Source organism: Silurus aristotelis (genome assembly GCF_946808225.1).
Source record: "Silurus aristotelis genome assembly, chromosome: 7".
In the NCBI taxonomy this organism is placed as follows: Eukaryota; Metazoa; Chordata; class Actinopteri; order Siluriformes; family Siluridae; genus Silurus; species Silurus aristotelis.
The window spans coordinates 28,042,578-28,065,092 of record NC_139580.1 but is presented as its reverse complement, the minus strand read 5'-3'; the positions used below and the strand labels follow the sequence as shown (position 1 = coordinate 28,065,092).

Below are 22,515 nucleotides of genomic sequence, written 5' to 3'. Positions count from 1 at the left end.
ATTTTCATTAAACTGATAACAAGCACATCTGATAATGCCATACATGTCTTGGGTGTGTGTGTGTGTGTGTGTGTGTGTGTGTGTGTGTGTGTGTGTGTGTGTGTGTGTGTGTGTGTGTGTGCGTGTGTGTGCGTGTGTACACGTACCATAGAATGTGAGGTAGCCAAACAGCGCTGACAGCATGTACATGATCAGCATGGCCAGAATCGACAAGTTCGAAACGTTTTGCATTTTCTTCCGAGAGCGACTGGAAAACAAAATGAAATAAATAAATAAATAAAAAAAATTTTTTTTTTGGTTTGTTTATTCATCAATTTATTTATTTGACAGTTTTGCAGCAGCGACGTGCAAAACGCTACTCACTCTTTGAGTTCGCTGTAAATAGGAAGGACCTCTGGGTGACACACAAAGGCGAATGCAAGTATAGGAACGGTGTAAACAGTCTGGAGAACAAAAAACACAGAAAATCAGTTCCGTTTATTATTAGGCTTGTAACACAGTCAACAACAAACAAACAAACAAAACGCCTCTGTCCTGAAGACTCTCTTGTAGCTAAAAAATATCCAGAAAAACTGGATAAAAATACAACTGTACACCTTTTAACATAAGAACCAAATGGTACCCATGTAGTTTGTATAATTTAAAGATACACACACTTTATGGACCAAAGTTTGTGGACACCTGAGCATAAGATTGCTATGAACATCCCGTTCCACATTTAATCTCCATTTACATTTATAATAAGCTCCACTCTTCTGGAAAGATGTTCCACTAGCTTCTGTGGAGATTTGTGCTTATTTAAAGACAAGGGTGTTAGAAAAGTCAGGTACTGATGTAGGTGAGGAAGCCGGGAAACCTCTATATAGCAGGAGGTCTTCCACTCCAAACTTATGAAAAGCATATCCTCATGGAGCTAGAAATATTGTACACTTTGTATCATGCTCAAAAAACGTCAACAAGTGTGTGCGTCTTTAGGTTTTGGAGCCTGGCTGAAAAGGTCAGGTGTCCAAATACTTTTGCCCATATAACGCATATAACTGAAGAAACTAAACCCTTATGCAACCTTTGTCTGGGGATGAAAAAAAGGTAAACATATGGATTTGAGAGCTGGAAAAACTATTTGTACCCATAATTAACCCTGAATGGTCAATATCATCGATTTCGTATAACTCCGACCCAGGTCTCATTATAATACTGTATTCAAAAAAATTATAAAATTGCACAATTATATTACACATACGCTACCCTGACCACCTCAGCATGAAAATCGTGAAAATGCCCCAAAATAGAGATGATATTTTCTGTCAATATCACACCCCCAAGCGTGAACTGTCCACTGTAAACGGTTCTGAAATGATCTTATTGTGCGTTTTCTCTATAAATATTTATTCCGATAATAATTAAAATGATCATTTACGGTTATATTGCTGTAAAACTCCTCACCTGCGAGTTGAACACAAAGTATTTTGGCGTGCACATGTCCTCGTAGTCATCTGGGTGATGCGTCAAGTGGACTCCAGAGACGGGTTGAGCGGTGGAATGGGGATCCGGGTGAACGCTGCTCACGTCTGCTCGAGAAAACCCCATCAGAGCTGAGCCGTTATGCAACGGATTCATCAGCTCCGAACTGTTTAGACTCGTATTAGCCGAATGGTGGAAGAAGAACGGCAAAGGACAAGGAAGCTGAGTCCTCTTATAAATCAACTGAAACACACAAACACACCCAAATATTAACAATTTTTATGAATTTTTTTTTATGTGATGCTGAAGGTGATGATGAAGTCAAAATCAGGGATTCCTGAACATGGCCCCTACGCCCCCACAATTGAAACGAATCTCTGAACAATACCAGAGACATATTTAGAAAGTTGAATTTATAATATGTTTTGCTCATATCATATCTGTATTTGATAATAAAGGTGGGCTTTCAAACTAAAATGTCCCTTAGTTATTAATAAAAGGTCGAGACACCAATAGTTGATCGCTGGAACTATCGCCTATAAACAAAAATCCATACCAATAGTTTTTCCGGCTTCCGCTGTCATTACGAGAGCACCCTCTAGAGGCGATTCACTGCATGGAGAGCGCTATATTATATTTATTATATTTTGTTTTTCTTTTTTTTTTTAAACAACACAACAATAATTTAAAACCGTGCAATATTACCTATGTGCAATATGTCTGTTAGCGTAACTACTTACTCGTGGTCTCTTTTTTTGTTTTTCTTTTTGTATTTATACATTGTGTTGTGTATAAACTGTATTATGTCTGTAATATTTTGTTATATATTTATTTTTCTTTGCTGCTGTAACAGAGGAATTTTATGAATTATGTTATGAATAAAAGTATATCAATTTATTTGTTGAATTATATAATTATAATTACTAATGAATACATTCAATTTTTCAATATTTAATATTTATTTAATTTAACACATTTTCATGATTAAGGACAGTTTAAAATTTTTTTTTTTTTGTCAAAAAGTTCAGTACTATTTAACATGGAGTGGACGTTTTTTTTTTTTTATCCAGTATCTATTTTAAAAACTATCGGTTGATTAAACGATTATTAGGAAGTACGATCCAATCGGTATCGCTAAAATCCAAACGGTCGACCTCTAGTTATTAACATGATTATTTTACCCACCAACTGTATGCGTAAGTAAATCTTTTTATTTCAAACACGATGAATATGAAAAAATGTCATTATGATGGTAATAATGCTTTTTTAAAAGGCGATATACATCTTGAAGAGTAACATTAGTAGAAAAAAATTATAATTAAACAAAACTACTCACCACACCCACGAAGAAGACCATACATGAGAGAGAGAAGCCACTAGTGTATCCCAGGTAGCCTGCACAAGAGCACACACATTCCAATTCTCAATTTTGTGCTGATTCATTGTACAGAACCACAGGTTTAAGACTGTACTATCAACCTGTATGATTAGCAGTTGGGTAGTGTGAGTGTAGAAATATGCAGAAGTCAAAAAACTAAACAAATCTATCAGATCACAGTAGGAAATGGATGTAGATTTTGGAGAACACAGTGAGGAACAGGGCTTACCCAGGTTCTTGAGCAAGGCCAAGGGCAGGATGATTCCGACAGACACGAATACCACAAGGTAGTTCCCGTTCAGGTACCACTCACTACAGCGGGGGAGGAAGCACACAAGCACTTAAACCCATGTGAAGCATGTTAAACCCATGTGAAGCACACACACACACACACACACACACACAGACAGACACACACACACACACACACACACACACACACTACAGCACTCTTACAGTAATGTTAGCATAAACGCATACTTAAAGCAAGAAAAATGAACTACAGAGATCATGTGAAAATGTTTTTCTCCTGAATATCAATTTGTTATGTAAAAGTATTACTACTTCTAATTTAAATAATTTGAATAATTAAATAATAATAATAAAAAAAAATTCCCATTCAAATTTACAAGAGGGTCAAATAAAACTGCCTCCATCATACATTGAAATGACATTTTCCAACCTCAATGCAAAATAAAATAAAATGTTAAGTAAAATTAAAAAACAAAACATTAAAACATTTAAATATATGTAAATGAAGTTTTAAATTAAATGTAATAAATTGTGTAAAACAGATAGCAGAAGTGTCAGACTACAATAATTGTAATACAATTGCTCACGATATTAACAATATATAAAAATGGCATAGACGATATAAATAACAATAATAGATATGAATATATATTTTCATATCATATGCAGTGCATATTGTTGGTAACAAAAATATCGCAAGGTTTTGACTCTCTGCTTTTAAATGGTTCCTTTTTCAAGGGGAATTGTACATTTACTGTAGTTTAAACTCAACAAAAATTAATAATAAAATAGTATTTCATACATTTTTATGTAATTTAATAATACAAACTTTGTTTTGAAATGTAACTCTGAACATTCGAGCCACTTGCGGCTTCTCGCCAACGATTGTTTTCCGAGTTACATTATATATATCGTTTATATCTATATATAACTATCTAAATTATCTATATATGAAACTATATAACTATCTATATTCTCTATATCTATATAGTGGAGCAGCTGTGTAACACCCAGAGGAAGGAGAAATATAATTTGATGGTCACAGGTGGAAATCTCCTGTGGTGCTCTGTGGTCGTGGTTGTATGAGTCAGTCACTGAAGGTACTCCTCAGACTCCTCAGTAGTGGGTGGGAGGAGTTATCCAAAATGGAATGCACTTTGGACAATATTTCCCTTAACATTTCTTTTTTTCAAGCATGCATCTACTCTGACCCCGTTCTCATTCTGGATTAAAAAGACTTCAACCTGCAGCCACCACTCACCCTGAGTTTTCCTCCAGTCCCAGGAAGGCCCGGATGACCTCCGGCAGCTCGTATTTCACGATGAACAGGTAGCTGGACATGGCTGCGCAAAGACAACTCGATCACAATGTGCTCACACTGGACAAGTCCATATGAACTCCGTTACTACCACTGCAATAATGATGAAATGAAGACATGTTCGGCTGTACTCCGACACTCACCGCCGATATTCTGCATGATTATAGAGCCGAAGGCCGCCATTTTCCCCGGCCAGCCGAACGCCCTTTCACCCAGCTTCTCATAGATAAGAGAACCTGAAAATATTGATACATGATATGCTCAGGGGAAGAGAAAAATAGCACATGACACCCATACAATGCCATTTAATCTAGAAATAGAAAAGGAGATGCCTACGATATCAATTATATTCTCACGTGTGTGTGTGTGTGTGTGTGTGTGTGTGTGTGTGTATGTGAGAGAGTTAATGATTACCTCCTTCTTTAGCCGTAACAAGCAGCAGGTGAATTGAGTAGAGTGAGAGAATGGCAACAGCAAAGAGGAGAATGCTGCAGGAGGACAAACAAAAACAAAACAAAAACTTGTTTCCACCGTGGGACATAGGATTGTGTTTAAACACTGTAAAATCAATCTAATTTTTTAAAATACAGTGGTACACAGCGCACTTTTTTGACCTGCTCAAGCGAGTGTGTGTGTGTGTGTGTGTGTGGAGAAACACATCACGACTGTGCTATGGAGGTTATTTTTAACTACGCGGTACACGCTCAGTAGAGGCCATCAATCCTCCCTTACATTCCAACGTCAACCTGCGTATTCCTGTCAACCGACACTACTTGATATCTGTCAAGAGAAAATGACAGAATGAAAGACAGCAAGGGGGGGAAGGAAAAAAAAATAAATAAGAGAGAAGAGCTGAAGGGAAGCCTGGGTATCTGTGTCTGATAGAGTTACCAGGCACAAGAACGGAGTACGGAGAACCGAAATAGCCACCTGACGCAGGAGGGAGTCGAAGAGTGATGGAGACGAGGCCAAAACACTGACCCGCTAGTCAGGTGAGAACCGGATCTAGCGCTGAGGAAGGTGTTCTCTTTATCCTTATGCTATGAGGAGAATGCGAGGTCAGTAGAAACGAGTGAACCAGCTGACCGCCGTCAGTCAGTCTAAACACGCTCAATAATACAGACATGCTAACGCGGTTCTCGCTAAGACTCGATCTCTCAGTCTGTGTGCTTCTGTGTCAGGTTCAGTCTGTACCACCGTCTGGCTCAAGAGTTTAAAGAGCAAAGCCAGAGACTTGAAGTTCCTCAGCCAGAAATAGTACAAGTGTGTGTTACATTAACGAGAGCACGTTCAGACTGGTGTGGTGCAGTGTTTACAGCTAATATCGAACGGCTTATATAAAATATCTAAATAAATAATCGGGTTGTACGAGATAAGCCCCACTCTTCTGGGAAGATGTTCCTCTAGATTTTGAAGTGTGCTTGTAAAATCAGGTACTGATCTAAGTGAGAAAGTGAGAAGGGATGGGGGTGCTCTATAGGAGCTCTATAGCAGGAGATCTTCCACATCTTCCAACCCATGGAAAGATGATCATCTTCATAGAGCTGGCTTTGGAGCTCCACAGGGGCATTGTCATGCTGGAACAGGTTTGGGTCTCCTACTTTAAGTGAAGAAAGATTTTCATGCTGCGTCTAAAGACGTCCGAAACGATTGTGTGTACAACTTTGTAGTAACGGTTCGGTGAAGAACCACGTATGGGTGGAAAAGTAGGGTGTCCCAATACTTTTGGCCAAATAGTGAATATATCCAGATTTTACTTTATTAGAGAGAAAAAGAGCATCCTGATAATAACCAAGTCATACTTACAAAAACAGGATGATTCCAGTGTTTGCCATGGCGAAGGAGAGGCCCAGGATCCCACTTCCCATGATGGCATTACTGAGGTTAAACACAGACATCCCCATAGACGCATGACCTGGGTGCTGTAACAAAGAGAGAGAGAAAGAGAGAAAGAAAGTGTGTGAGAGAGAGAGAGAGAGAGAAAGAGAGTGTTGCCTAGACCTTTTTACCTAAATAATAGATTTTCTTATTATTTTAAAGCAAAACTGTACAGAGATAAATTACATGCAATAATAATAACAACTAGAATTATAATGATCTTACATATTCTTCATGATACTCCTCAAACTTCTTCTTCTTCATTATTCCATTTGTGAGAAACTTCTGACTCTCAGCATCCTCTTCATCAAGATACTGACTGTAAAACATTCAATCGAGAGCCACTTATTATAGACCTCAATAAATATATATACACACACATATGCTTAATCTGATCTTCCTGATCTTCTATATTTTACTCTAGTGAGGTCTTCCCTTGATAGTTCACTTCGACACAGATATGCCTGTCGCCCTGGAGGATGTTCCTCTGGCTGACTGTTCTGAAGGGGGCTTTTGGTGTCTTTGAGCTCACCAGTGTGTATCAAAAAGGCTAAAAGACCACACCTAATGCTTATGATGCTCATGGGCCTTATGATTGCTCGCTTCACTGGCACTGGCACTTCTTCGGACTTCATTCTAGACCTTACTTACTCGAGTGAAACACACCTGGCTGTGGAACAGCTGACCCATCAACTATCAAGTTACTTTTGATCCTTTAAAAAATGGGAACTCTGTATAAAAAGTGCTGCAATTCCAACACCGTCCACCAAATTCAATACGTATACACATCCTCAAAATTAAAATGCTTTTGAGATCATATCCATCAATCCATCCATCCATCCATCCATCCATTCATCCATCCAGCCATCCATCCATCATACTTCTGATCCCACACAGGGTCTTATGGAGCCTGAAGCCTATTCTAGGAAACTTAGGGCACAAAGTAGGGGACACCCTGAACTGGGCCAATGCATCACAAGGCATAATCACTCACACACACATGGTAATCAACCTAAAATGCATAACTTGCCCAGGTTCACGCCGAATTTCACGTTTGCTCTTTGTCCTAACTTGCTGTCCACGATTAAATCAAAGACCTGGCAGCGCACATGTTCAGAATAGCCCCGTGTAGAGAGAACAATGTCTTTAGGCACACTGACTTATAAAGGTTGGTGCTCCCTGTGACCATGTATGCACCCTTGTCTGTGGGTGGGTTACAAAACTAGTTTTAAAAACCACCTCGTAGACTGTGGTAGGCAACTTTGTCAGTGTCCAAATATTTATGCACCTAATGGTAGTGCTGATAAAACCAGAACATTTGTGTAGACATAATAGAATTAAAACCAGAAGTAAAAGTATTGAGGACTGGGAAGAACATGGATCTGGAAGGCTTTTCAAACGTCTGACCTGTTCATGGTGGCCTTCTCGGAGTCGACGGGGACGGAGAATCGCCCGTCCAGGCTGTCGTTGCTGTCGTCATCCGCCTCAGTGCTCACTTTCTTCAGCTCCATGCGCTCCATGGTCTGTAAGTGAAGAGAAGATTGCAGGCAAAACTTTGAGGTATTTAAAAACCTGGTGGGACAATCCGTACCTGCAAAACAAGAGCATGAGGAGACTGGTCAGGAACGTCGAATAATAATACTAATATAAATTATTCTAATAATTAAAATTAATACAATTAAACAAAAAAATAACACATGGGGAATATCGAACAACCCGAATATGCCGTTCCTATGAGAGACTTAGTTTCTATCATCCTTCTGTCATTCCTCTACCATTTCACCACACTCCCTTCATCATCTACCACTCCACCACACTCTCTCCCTCAATCCTTTACCACTCCACCACACTCTCTTCCTCCATCCTCTACATCTCCACCACACTTTCTCCCTCCATCCTCTACATCTCCACCACACTCTCTCCCTCTATCCTCTACATCTTCACCACACTCTCTCCCTCAATCATCTACCACTCCACCACACTCTCTCTCTCCATTCTCTACCACTTCACCAATCTCCTTCCCTCCATCCTCCACCACTGCACCACATTCCATACAAGGAAGACATGATTCAAGACTATTCTCTGTTCTAGCCCCAAAGTGGTAAAACACACTTTCACTAAAAGTCCATAAAGTCTCTAGAAGTCTTCAAATCACCTGCAAAAGACCTCCATCCTCTAGCAACATGAATAAGCGCTTCTACCAAAACAAAGTTCTTAGTTTGTGTTGTAATAAAGCAGCATCAGAATGTGTTTATTGATGTAGACATCAAAGCATTCTTCTAAGTTACTCTGGATAATGAAGCATCTACCAAATGCCACAAAAGTAAAGAAGTATGTGTTTACAAAAAGTGCATTTGTTTAACGGTACACATACATACCAAACCGCTCCAGTACAGGGCTTTCGTTTGTGGTGTGCATGTGTATCGAATGCAGTGTTTCACATGCGGAACATAGTTAAAAATCCCTCACGAATGGCGAATTGCAAGTTTGTTTAGTCTCCGCCTCACACTCTGAGCGCAGGGTCACTGTCTCGACTCGATCTGTACCGTAAACACAATTCTGTTTAGCACAAGTGCAAAATCGCTGCCACTTCCGGTCATCGACAACGTTTTATGTCCAGCTTAAAAAATTCCGTGACAATTCCGCATATCGAGGAAGTGAACGAATAGAAGGAATGAAGACATTTGTTAAAGTATGCTGAAATAAGTAAAAGATATCTTTAGAAAACTAAATATTATATGTAACAAACACGCACACACACACGTGTACAAATCCGCATTACCCAAATGCAGTCTAACAAATGTAAACTTTTTTTTTTTCATTTATTTAATTTTAATGAATCAATTTAATTTGTGCCAATTTAAACAATTACTCGATGTAATCATTTAATAAAAAGGTGTATTGCATTAATTTGATTTATTCTATTATACTTGTATATATTTGATTAAAACCAAGCAGGCATTTGATTTTAAATTGTATTAAAAATGTAAAATGTTGATGTTCGTTATTGTTAATAATAATGAAATGCGTAAAAAAAAAAAAGAAAACGTGAACGTGAATTTTGTGTACCGTTACACCCCTAACTAATTTTGATTAAGAAAATAATCAAATGTTCCAGTAAATTTCCGTAATTTTCCGTCGCTGGATGCACGGATCAGGATTGCTGTACACGTTCTATTCATTTGCAGCACTTTATATTGGCGCAAGACGTTCACACGCTTGGCCAGGAGCCCAGGGTAGCGGGTTAAAACAGGACATCGTACAACTCACAAGCTTTGGTTACAAGTCTCAGCACATCTCAAGCCACGATTCAATATGTCTTTTTTTTTTTTACCAGATCGCCGGTATAATGAGGTGTCATGCAAAGTACAGGCTTCTCCTCAGAGCCAGAAGCAGTCTTGAGTTACGCAACACTTCAGCAGGCTGCGAATTGGTTTGCACAGCAAAATGTTTCATACCTCAACATCTCCTCTTCGCTCGCACAATGCTCTTTTGATAGAACGTGACGTACTGCAGTTCGGATTGTTTCAGACCCTGAGGACTTCGTTTATGGAAAGCTACAAATTTTCCAGAAGCACTGGCACTCAAAGGGAGCAGCCCGGTGCGTTAGGGAGAAAGTTCTGAGCGCTGAACGAGGTGTGGTGTATTTGCTTATGAATAAACTGATCTGTACGGTTTATTGTACTAATAATCAGATTTTTTTCATTTTTTCTACTATGCGGGAATTTGAGTAAAAAACTCTTGCAGCCACTACTTTTATCTGCATAGTATCCAAACATGCACACTTTTCATTTTGCATTCATGATCGGTGAGAAATAAAGAGCGGTTTGTCACGTAAAAAATCCTCCCCCATTCATACGAATACGAATGATACAGGTGGTTAATTTTAAGTGCGTAAATGTTTGGCTGGAAAAACAGAGTCCAGTTTAACGTTCTACTTTTTTATTGTCAACGGTTTAACAGTCATCGATCTCATTATGGTTCATTCTGAGGTAAAATGATGCACGCCGTCCGACTCGAACACGTTTATTTGACTTGGCAAGCAGCGAAGCGAAGCGAAGCGGTGCTCACTGGGCTTTAAAACAAATGTTCGAGCATTTACGAAGCCTAATTTCTCCCCCCTGGCCATGTGACGTTTCATGCTTGCAAGAATGTAAAAAAATTTTATTTTTTAAAATAAAATCCAGTTTAATGTGATACTGTGATTAAAAGCTCTGCAAATTCGAAGTCATTGTAATTTTTCCAGCTGTTGTTCTAGAAGGTAAATACATTTCCCCCTCGCCCCGCCCCACAATACAAATAAACCTAGTGAAAGATCTGCACAGCAGGTTTGCTCCTGTAAGGAATGCACTTCAGCTTCGAACCGTGTCTACTTTTACAGCAGTAAAACTTTTTCACACCTAGTTCTATTGACAAAGGCATTTCCAAAACCCCCACACAACCCACCCTCTGGGCAAAAAGACAACGATAATCAAGTCAGAAGTACCTTAATGGTATTTCACATAAGCAAATCGCAGAAGTGAATCGGCTCGATTTAAACCGCTAGCGATTTCGGCGTTAAAATAACGCGGGCAGTTGAATTATGGGTACTCACTGGCAGGGCAGGGCAGGGCAGGGCTCCCAGCTGAAAAGAGATGTTTGAGCGTGCTGCTTTTACTCCTGCAGGTGAGTGGTAGCTATAAAGAGCAGAGGGAGGGCCTCAGACAGCCAATCACGTGTCCCCTTTGCCGCTAGCATTAGTCCTGACACACGCACAAATTTACCCCACCTCTCAGAAACCTGCGTCATCCGACACACAGAGCACACAGGAGTCGAGTGTGGACAAGATAACACACACATTGCATCAACTGCTCTTTGCTCTGTCCTTCTGTGGACACTATGGAGGGGAGACTTTTTTTTTTTTTGGGGGGGGGGGGGAGACATTTTATTCAGAATCATACAAACTGACCACACACACAGACACACGTGCACACAGGTGCACACAGGTGCACACACACACACACACACACACACACACACACACACACACACACACACACACACAACTGTTTGGGTAAGTGGGGCAGTGACAATAACTACCAATCAAATGCTTCGTGCTATCTTGCGCGCGCGCACACACACACACATACACATACACATACACACACACACACACACACACACACACACACCCAGTGATGGACTGAAATTCCCGTATAAGAGACAGGATTAAACAAAACTTTAAGATAAACACATTCCCATAAAAGATTTCACATTTGCGTAGAGTGTAGCGTAGATCTTACCATTAGAATTTTTATATATATTTATGACTAACTCCTTAATCAGTTTTAGGGAACACAGACACACGTGCACACGAAAGTAAACGAACAAAAAACCAGGAATCCATATAGCAAAAGTCAGGCTGCATTATAACTATACAGTTTAGCTCTAATATTCAGTGCTATATTATTGTAAAGACCCCCAATCCCCCTTCCTCCAAAGCCAAAACAATGATCATAAATATAAAAAGAACAGTCGCTCTTACTGTGTTTGTCCATTTTTTTTTTTTATCTCAAGGAGAAAGCGCTTTCCTTCGCTGATGCTCATTCCTTATATGGCGTCCAACATCTATAAAGTCCATGGCTCAACCCCTTCAGACCAATCACAAGCTTTGGCTCAACGGTCAAAACAAAGCACAGGTTTCCCACTAGCCCCCTGGTGACTAAACTCACACCAAGTTCAAAACGCCACGGATGGCTGCGAAGCCCGGTTTATCTTCAAACTCTCCTTCGACCCCCAACACATGAGATGCTGAACTGCTGAATCAGGACTCCAAACCTCTCTCCTCTATAGAAATATGCAAATTAGCCTTAATTAGTGCTGCAGTATGAAACTATGACACAATAACTCAGTGTTTTAGACAAGGCCGAGTGCAGTACCATGAACAAACCAGCAATTTCCTCATCAAAATGAAAAGGTGGAAAAGAAAACCTCACTAAAACCACGTCTGCAACTGTCGAGACGTACGGGTGAAGATGTTGTGGATGTACAGCAATGCATCATGTATAGGGTTTCTTTTAAAACTGGAAAATTTCCATTACAATTGACAAGAATATACTGGAATAAATTTTTACAAAATTGCAGGTGAGCCTATAACAGGGAACTTGAATGTAATCTTGCATGATCGTTTTAAAACTAACCAGATTAAATGCGATTTCAGGTCAATTTCTACCCTGCACGTTCTCCAATCACGTGCACACAACGCATTTACTGCATGGTTACTGAGGCCACACCCCCTACATGCACTGCGTTTTCCTCGATAACACACCGTTTTTTAATCCTGCACACACAATAATGCTGGAAAATGTCTATGTTGGCTATTTGTCGAGTAAATTACATGAATATTACACAAATTTATGCTTAAAACTTCTTTGTGCTTTGTGTAAGAGATTGTGCATTGAATTTATACTAACAATTAAAAATAAAAATGCCATTTTTATGGCATTAGTTTGCATACATATCAGCTTAAAACCAAACAAAAGTTTAGGTTTGTATGATACAGTTTATATTCTTTTCCTCAAATTTCTAATTACCATTAATTACCATAAGTTCACGGAAAGTTTTCAATTTGGAATATTTCCCAAAAATTTCCATGAAATGTTTTTGGAAATATACTGGAAACCCCTTTCCATCCCTAAACATGATTATATCAGGATTTTGAAGGACACTGATGTATACCTGGACCAACGCAGAAAAAAATGAGAAAATATGACACAGGATCACATGATTTGCATATGATTGTATCGACAATTCAAGGCCAGCCACAGACCATCTGGCAGAGTAAATCATATGCATATTTATTTAGTGTCACCAGGAATAAAAATAAACGGCACTAATGTCTACACAATAACACAAAGTTAAGAATGTATATAAGAGAGAGAGCAAATTCTGCAATTTATATATATTATAAATATATTAGTGTTGGTATCTGAAGTGCAGTGTACTCAGTAATCATGCACTATTTCATACTCGGTGTGAAGACTTGGACATCAGCAAAGTCAGGTGGCTGATGCAAGAGATTTACCTGCAACGCTATTTATACAGCGTTATCAGTGTAGAGTTACACCATCCAAGTTGACCCTTTTCCCTTTTTGAACTCCAGGCCAAGTGGGAAAAAACGACATTGCAGCAAGCGTGACTATCTCGAAACGCATCCCTGATTAGCAGATAACGATCCAAGTAGTGCTGAGCGATATGGCAAAAAAAAAAAATACAAATCAAATTTTTGTTTGACCGATTAACGATTGCGATTTTTTTTTTAGCCGTAACTAGTCAACATAAAACCCAAGTACAACAACATGACTAAAGTAACATTCTCTCGATTAGTAATTTGAAAAAACATCTGGATCTGTAGCGTTGTCTTTTTAGCGGAAATATCTTTAAATATCTATAATTGTTCAGAAGATTACAAATTAATCAAATACAAAGATATTATACCAATTGCAAGCTTTTGAAATGCTCTTAATTCAGCAAATAATTTCTTATTTTTTATAAATAAGAACTTAATAGCTGCTTTTGTCTGCCAAAAGAACATGACTGTCTCAAGGTTGTGTCTAGAAATACACGTCTATAGCATCTGATATTTTTAAATATAAGCTATTGTATTATTTCTGAACAATACCACACAATTTACACTGTATGGACAGAAGTATTGGGACACCTGACACACAATTCTTCATTGAAATGTGCACAAAGACAGTTCCATGTAGATCTACCAGAGTGGAAAATCTCCTGCTATAGAGTTTCAACTCTACTGAAAGTGATTGAATGTGAACGCTGACTGCACCTCAGGCCTCCTCACCTCACCTACATCAGTACCTGACTTTACTAACACCCTTGTAGCTGAATGAATATTCACAAATCTCCACAAAAATCTAGTCCAAAATCTTCCCAGAAGAGTAGAGCTTATTGAAACAGCAAATGGAGACCGCATAAGGAATGAGATGTTCAAAAGGAAGCACATACCAATCTTATCAGACGTCCACAAGTTTTGTCCGTATAGTGTAGTTGTAATATTTGTAATAATCCGGTCAGGAACAGGACGTATTATGAAACTTGGTTTGTATCACATCCATGGCCCTTTTGTTCTGTTTGAGTTACAATGTTAAAAGCTAGGGAGTGATAATATAATACGGCTTAATGTCTAAACTTTATTTAGATGTTAAAAAAATATTAAGTACACTTCGTTCAAGCACCTAAAAACATTAAGTGGTCATGAACTCCTGAGAGTCCACAATTTTTCTCATTGTTCACACAAACACACCCGCAATACTGAGGGGAAAACGTTGAGGAAAACGCATTTTTAGTATAGGAAAGTGTTTTTATGCCGCACCCTTGAAAGACAAGGTGTCTGTCACCACGTTCTTGTTTATTTGCTCAACCTGAAGATCAGTGGCACTGCTGAACTTTAACTAACATGCGTGTGTGGTAAAATACTATAATGGCCTTGAGACAGAAAGTGTTCGGTGCGGTCCTTCTCAAAACCTGCGTCATGTTCTCTATATTACACGCTGCTAATCATTAAGTCACAAACAGCAGTGCTAATCTAAACACTCATGCTAACAAATCCAAAGCTGTTTTATTGAATTTTTTTATTTTTTACTTTATAACTGTATATTTATTATAAAAAATAGAAACACACACACACACACGCATATATAGTATATACACTATATATACACGTGTGTGTGTGTATATATATATATATATATATATATATATATATATATATATATATATATATATATATATATATATATATATATATAAAATAATGATCAATGGCGTTATCCATGTTTAAGTCCGTTTGATAAACGTTTGTGGACACCTGACCATACGATTGCTATGTGTTTAATCTTGAACCTCCCATTCCACATTCAGACCCTATTTGCTGTTAGAATTAAGCTCCAGGACTCTTCTGGAAAGATGTTCCACTAGATCTTTGTGGAGATTCATTCATCCACAAGGGTGTTAGTAAAGTCAGGTACTGATGTAGGTAAGGTAAGAAGCCCTGGGGTGCAGTCAGCGTTCACATTCATCTCAGTAGGTTTGGAGCTCTATAACCATCCAACTCATGTAAAGCAGATCTTCATGGAGCTGGTTTTATGCACAGGGGCACGGTCATATGCAGGATCGCTAATGTACAAGCAAGAAGGGATGGTGTTGAGACAACACTCACAAAAAACCTTTACAGGAACTTATCATCTTAAAAAATGTGCTAAATGTGCCAACAGGAACTTGAGTATGAGTATTAGCAGTGAGTTTTCATTTCACAGTGAACAACACAATTGACCGAGTTTAACACGCTTTGAGAAGAAGACTTCCAGGACACATTTCAGAAGTTGCAGGAACACTGGGAACGCCATACTGATGTGCAAGGAGACTATTTCGAAAGTGATGGCGTGTAAACAAAGCACTTTCTTGTAAACAGAACTAGTCTCGAATCTTTTTGATACCACCTCGTATCATGTTTAATACACACACAGTGAATGTTAATATACAGCTCTCGTTCTTATCACAGGAATGTCACCGATATCTGTGTTCAACATTTGTTTATCTACAAATACTGTTGGATCAGTTTTTTTTATATACAAACACAGCCTATACTTTAAATCTAAACCGAAGAGAGTTAGAAACGATAGCGGAACACGATATTTGCTAGCATCGTAACAACATCGTGAGGATGCACGTCAAACAGATCTGAAACATTTGTTGAAGCATTTTGACGTCAGCTATTATGAGGTCGCAATGTGGATCTGGAGATTAGCTTCGCAGCTCCAGAAATCCCAGTTTGATCCTGGGATCAAGTTACTGTCTCTGTGGAGTGTTGTAACGTTCTCCCTATGTGCACGTGGGTTTGCTCCAGGATCTCCAGTTTCCTCCCACCTCTAAAAAAAAAAACAGGCCAACCGATGGTTTGGCTACTCGGAACTGCCTCTAGGTGTAAATAATTGTGTGCAAGTTTGTACGTGTGTGTATGTCTATATTTAATGAAAATCTACAATAAATCCAGTTTTCATTTTATTTGGTAGGACAATATTTTTTCAAACAAAAGGAATTTTGTCAAATATTTTTATATAATTAAGAACTTTCATATCAAATACCCAAACACACTCATGTATATACTGAATGCACTTGTTGCTGATTCATAAGATTGATGTATTATATTTATGCATAAGTTTTTCTATAATTTATCATTAACTATTAGCAATGAGTGACTAGTAAACAATGTTTTAAATTACATACGTTAGAAGTCCTTCCCCAGAAAACCTCTCATGGTTTATTCACTCACTGACTGCTTTCATAGGAACATCTGCTCATTAATGTTCACACCAAGATCTCACTGATGGACTGTTTTGAGTATTTCAAAAATTGCTGATTTTCTGGGATCATCTTAAATCCCTCAAAATTGAAGAAATAAAAAACCCAGGCAACATAAAATACACTGACAAAAGTATTGGGACACCTGATCTTTCCAGCGATATCTGCTTCTTCCCCAAACTGTCACCACAATGTCAGAGGCACACCTTCACTTAAACTAGGAGTGCCAAACCTGTTCCAAGATACACAAAGCTCCTTGTAGATATGCTTAACATGGGATGGAAGATGTGGATGATCTCCTGCTATAAAGCTCCAACACTATTGAACATGAATGAATGAGAACATTGACAGCACCCCAGGCCTCCTCACCTCACCTCACATCAGGACCTGACTTTACTACACACAGTAAATAGGGATTATATGTAGAATGGGATGTTTAAAAAGCTCATAGCAAACTAATCAGATGTCCACATTCTTTTGGCTGTAGTGTATTAAAGTAGTCTTGTTCTTCACAGAAGCGTTTCCAGAAATAAATCTCCTGCGTAATGAATTTTTTTCTTTTACACCATTATGTTCAAAGAGGTTTTGTGTGAAATTTCCAGAACATCAACAGTTTCTGAAATACTCAATCCAGTCTGATCTGGCACCAGCACCCAATGCCAAATCAGTGAGCTCACATCCTGTGAACATTAACTTTGAGCTCCTGACCTGTATTTGCACACGCTCTCCCACGTGATTGGCTGATTGGATAACATGCAGATGTTCTGTGTAATTAACAAAAGTGGCAGGTGAGTGTAATTAACGAACTACAGGCCATTTGACAGTCATGAACCTCACACTGAATGAAGTTCTTGAGATCTGGTGTGTACCAATCTGAGCCAGATTGTATAAAAAGGCTAAAAAGCTGGAGCTTGATATTTCAGTCTGGTACTTAGCGAGAAAATCTCTGCGGAAAATGATGAATGTGATGATGCCTCCGGATCATTCTGTGTCGAGAGGATAAAGTTCACATTCCGATTTGGATTGGTGATTCAGTCACAGATTTGTGACTTTGTTGTCAGTAAGTGATCACAAACAGAACTGTTAACCTACAGGAAATCTGCTAGGTCAAACAATAACAGGGTGATCTAACCCAAAAAGCAATATGCTCTGGAAATGCCAGTATTGCAGAGGTTCGACTGTGGCAAGGAAAAATTCCCAGAGATGGCATAAAACAGGAACTTTGAGAGGAACCAGATTCAAGAGAGAATCCATCCTCAACTGGGTTGCACCAAATGTCCATTTATTACAGATATACGATGTTGCGGGATACAGTGATGGTGATCTGAGGCAAACTGTAGTCCTGAGTTAATGTAGAAGACTGTTGACATTAACTACAGTCCAAATCCATCCTCAAAGCTCCCGTTCTTACTCCGGAATTTCATGGAACCACCCAAGGCGTTGATGAGAAACCATCCCAAGCTGCACAGAGTGGCCTCCAATCGAAAAGAACACTATCCAGAGGCAGGCCTGGACGAAGTTTAAAGATCCACGGAGGGAAGAGGGGCAGGAACAGTGGTCACTGGAACCTCAGGAGCATGTTTAACTGGACCGAGTTAAAAGTACTGTTCCAGCCAATAGTTGTTCTTTCCAAAACAAAGCTGAAATCTTATTTCTCTTTCATGTGGCCCAGGAGACCCAAACCTTTTCTGGCCAGCTCTATGGAGATATGCTGCGTTGGATTGCAAAATCTTCTGCTATAGAACCCTACCGAACATAAATGTGAATGCTGACTGCACTCTAGGCCTGCTCACCCCATGAAATCTCATAAACCCAGACAAACTCTTGTAAAACATCTTCCCATAAGAGTGGAGCTTATCAGAATAGGAAAAGGGTACTAAATGTGGAATGGGAGGTTCAGAAAACACACGCAAAAAAACATGAAGTAAATTTGAAGCATTAGAGTGAAATATTCAAGACCAAATCTTTACTACTGGACACGCAGTTTCTTTTACGCCATTTCTTCTGTTTCAAAAGAAAGGATGAAATCCTTCTACGGTCATATAGAACGAAGACATCGTTTACAAACATTATTATTAGAGATTAGCACAAATACGCCGTTTTTCTGTTCTGATGTGGCTTTCCATCAAATCTTACTTTTGTTAAGAACTATTAAACTTCAACTTGTAACCCGTTTCGTAATTGACGTCTTTCACACTTCAAAAATATTGATATACACGTGCTATATGGCACAGACTAACGACCTCAGAAAGGGTTTTTTTGTCCTGTTGATATAGCTTTTCAAGAAAGTCCACACAGCAGTCATGTGTTCACGTGAACGGGACGTGTTAATCGGTCGACAACAATGTCTAGCGGAGGAGCAGAAGAACTTGAAAAGCATCCAAAAATCATTCAAATCACATGTATGGTAGCATTTCGTTGGAAATGATATGTCTCCTCAGAACCCTAATAGATCCGATCCGTGACTCAAAAAACGTAACGTGTTCTGAATTGCGAGTTTTGTGATCCGTTGAGGATTCATACCCTTAAGACGGAGATGCACTGCAACCTGGAGATCACCATCAACCTGCGGCTCCTTTGTTACTGAAATGGCAGCGTAACGGGGCAATTCACCCAGAAATAACTCTCAGATACATAAAACACTATATCGCAACCCTGCACTTTAGACTTTATTCAGGAAATAACATTTGCACCGCCTCACTTTTACATTATTATCTGCACTGATTCACTTTACATCCCCTGCACAAACTGTATAGTTAACGTCCTTATCTTTATTTATAATTTTACTTTCCAAAAGGTTTTTTGTCCCCAGTCATAGTTTCATAAATCTTTTATAGAAAAAAGCACAAAATGACAAATTCCTTTGTACATACAACCCATGATACTTGACAATAAAGAAGATTCTCATTCTGAGAAGCAGGTGTCTTCCTAAATAAATAAATAATTAGCATACTATTAACATAATACTTAATATTAATAATAAAATACTCTATCCTATTCTATTATTTAATATTGTTAAATTATATTTACATTGTATAAAATTATTTGAGGAACAGGAGTGTTGAATTAAAAAAACCTCGAGCCCTTTTCACACGCATTCATATTCTCATATCATTCTCGACAACCTACAATTATCGTACTAAAACCGCAATCTTTGCCTGAAAATAAGCGGACACACCTCAACGTCGTAATGAAACAGCACACGAATGTAACGAATCGAAAAGTTTCCTTCGCCGGATCTGAGGAAGCCGAACGGTGTTCCAGTGTGACGACGTTCCTGTACGCAAAGAAAAGCACCGTGACAGGACATGAAACGGTGTGGAAAAGTTTGGAGTGGAAGAACTGGAGCTCTGTGACCTCCTTAACCCCAGTGGACCCCTGAGCATGTCACATATACACACACACACACGCGTATGTATGTACAGTATATGTATGTATATATACATACACACACACACACACACACACACATATATATACACATATACACACATATATATATATATATATATATATATATATATATATATATATATATATATATATATATATATATATATATATATATATATATATATATATATATATGAAATTCTTTCCTTCACATATCCCAGCTTGTTAGGAAGTTAAGGCCAGAATATGGCATCCCTGGAGCATGCAAGGTTAAGGCTGTTGATAAGGGCCCAGCCGGGCAGTGCTGGGGCTCGAAACTTCTTAAATTAAGCTTTGGTTTTTAACTATTTACTTCTGATCAGATTCCGATATATTTCAGAAAATCGATTTCATTTATATGCCATTTTTCATATCTCATAAATACAGTTCTCTCAGTTATACAGCTGAGCAATTAAGGGTTATGATCCTTGCTCAAAGGCCCTATAGTTTCAGCCTGGTGGTGGGATTCGAACCCATGCTCATCTGATTCACTCAGAAGCCCATTCACTAGACAGAATTCAATTGCGCTTGTGTTTACAGAGGGATAGTTTGCTGTGGATTAGGAGTCGAGGAGCCTGTATTTCAGAGAAATAGCGTGACGTTTTATTCCTCTTGTAAGTGACATGAAGCCCATGCTGGAAATAGTAATAAGCTAAATGTTTTAAAGTGGTTTAGCCACTGGGATAATAAATCAGTAACTCGAACACGTTCGAAATAAAATCCCAGCTGGAGGCTAGAAAAGAGGTTGTATTTTATTAATAGATCTAGGCACCTAGGCAGTGTAAATGATATTATAAATATTAACTTATAAACATATAAATAGAACTTGACATGCATAAAGGTAATTTTCCACTACAATGATAAGAAGCCAAGTGTATACAGGTCTATTCGCGGTCTTTTATCCACACACACACACACACACACACACACACACACACAGAGTCATGTCTGCATTATTAAATAAATAAACAAATCATGAAATAAACTCCATATATAAATCCTGCATCCTCATCATGCATGCAGTATTAATAAATACACACTGTACCCTGGTGCACGAGCTCTTTACACAATGCAGCCTATACCCTGGAGCTCCATACCATACACACCCCCCATGCATGCAGCCACACACACACACAAACGCGCACGCACGCTACAAATATGTTACCCATGTTACTTCATCTACGTCTATCTACCTGTCGAAGCATTATTATGCATTGCGTTTTTGCACTACTATACATTGTCTCCCTTATGAAGGATTCAATAAGCTGTGCGGAGGAGCCACGCGCTCGTGCTTACACTCGCGCGCGCGCACACACACACACACGCACGCACACACACACACACACACACACAATGCGCCGAAGCGTGCGCGCGCCATTTCAACCAACCTAAAATACATTTGCATTGCGAAAAACAAAAACGTGGTTTCAACCATGCACGAAACTGTAACTCAAACCCTTGATGTTTTCTTCTTTTCATTTTTGTTTTCACAAACCTTCCGCGCGCGCGCGCGCACACACACACACACACACACACACACACACACATATATACATACATACATACACACGCCCCTGCTTCCTTCTGCAGATACGCTTATCTAAGTCAAACCAGACCGTTCACAAGAAACACAAATAAAGCCTATTATGCATTAAATATCTTATTTTGGTTTTATTCCCAAAGTAAAAAAAAAAAAAACACTTTGCATGGAATCTTTCTCTCGTACACAAACACATACACACACACACACCTCACATGCACTAAATATCGTCTATTTATGACTATGATCATCTACCGTGTTAATGTTCACGCATGCATTGGATATAAACACACTCACAAAAAAATACCCCTGACATCTCAATAAACTTAACTCACCTGATATGGCCAGGGGAAAAAAAATACAAACACACACACACGTTCTTCAGATCTCTGAGATGAGGCGGGCGACTGATCCGATCTTCTAGTCCAAACCCATTTAAACCAGGAGAAGAGCATGGAAATTTCCACCATGTGATGATGGCAGCATCAGATTACAGCGACACACTGCGATGGTGGTGGTCTGCACCCAGCCTGTCACTGGAGACACAACAGGACAGGACAGCAGAAGCTTCAGAGGTCTGCTCAGGACTTTCCCCCTTCAGCTTTTCTTCTCGCCAGTGTTCTACTTTTGCAATCAGATAGAAGATAGAGACAATACTATTTAGTTTAGAAAAGGGAGGGGGCTTGTTACACTTTCAAAACGTTGCACTGCCTTGATTGCAAAAAAATTCTAATGTGTACAGTACATTTAACAATTATTCATAATTATTGTTCCAGACACACGTTTTTGTTCCTTTTGTTTATATGCGGCAAGTATGACGAAACAAATGTATAAATGTCCACATTTTTTTAATTGGAAAAATCCCCCTTTAGAATAAGGAATGGATTTACACACTGT

At 38.8% G+C, this 22,515-nt stretch overlaps 1 protein-coding gene across 5 annotated transcripts in view; it reads right to left on the bottom strand.

The window, feature by feature from the left end:
- Positions 1–22,157, bottom strand: part of slc38a4 (solute carrier family 38 member 4) — a 33,110-nt gene extending 10,953 nt beyond the window's left edge. The window contains exons 1-14 of one of the 5 annotated variants that reach the window (XM_083546352.1): positions 12,263–12,344; positions 11,999–12,113; positions 11,812–11,917; positions 7,695–7,878; positions 6,513–6,606; positions 6,216–6,331; positions 4,824–4,897; positions 4,553–4,645; positions 4,353–4,434; positions 3,069–3,151; positions 2,798–2,856; positions 1,444–1,704; positions 364–443; positions 147–247 (exon numbers count right to left, since the gene is read on the bottom strand). In XM_083546352.1, the coding sequence (XP_083402478.1) occupies positions 147–247; positions 364–443; positions 1,444–1,704; positions 2,798–2,856; positions 3,069–3,151; positions 4,353–4,434; positions 4,553–4,645; positions 4,824–4,897; positions 6,216–6,331; positions 6,513–6,606; positions 7,695–7,878; positions 11,812–11,824 (1,240 nt within the window). In that variant the 5' untranslated portion in view covers positions 11,825–11,917; positions 11,999–12,113; positions 12,263–12,344. Of the gene's footprint in view, positions 1–146; positions 248–363; positions 444–1,443; positions 1,705–2,797; positions 2,857–3,068; positions 3,152–4,352; positions 4,435–4,552; positions 4,646–4,823; positions 4,898–6,215; positions 6,332–6,512; positions 6,607–7,694; positions 7,879–10,881; positions 11,067–11,811; positions 13,696–21,953 lie in introns of those variants that run through there. The other 4 variants (XM_083546354.1, XM_083546353.1, XM_083546350.1 and 1 more) reach the window with 4 other exon arrangements.
- Positions 22,158–22,515: the final 358 nt, after the last annotated feature.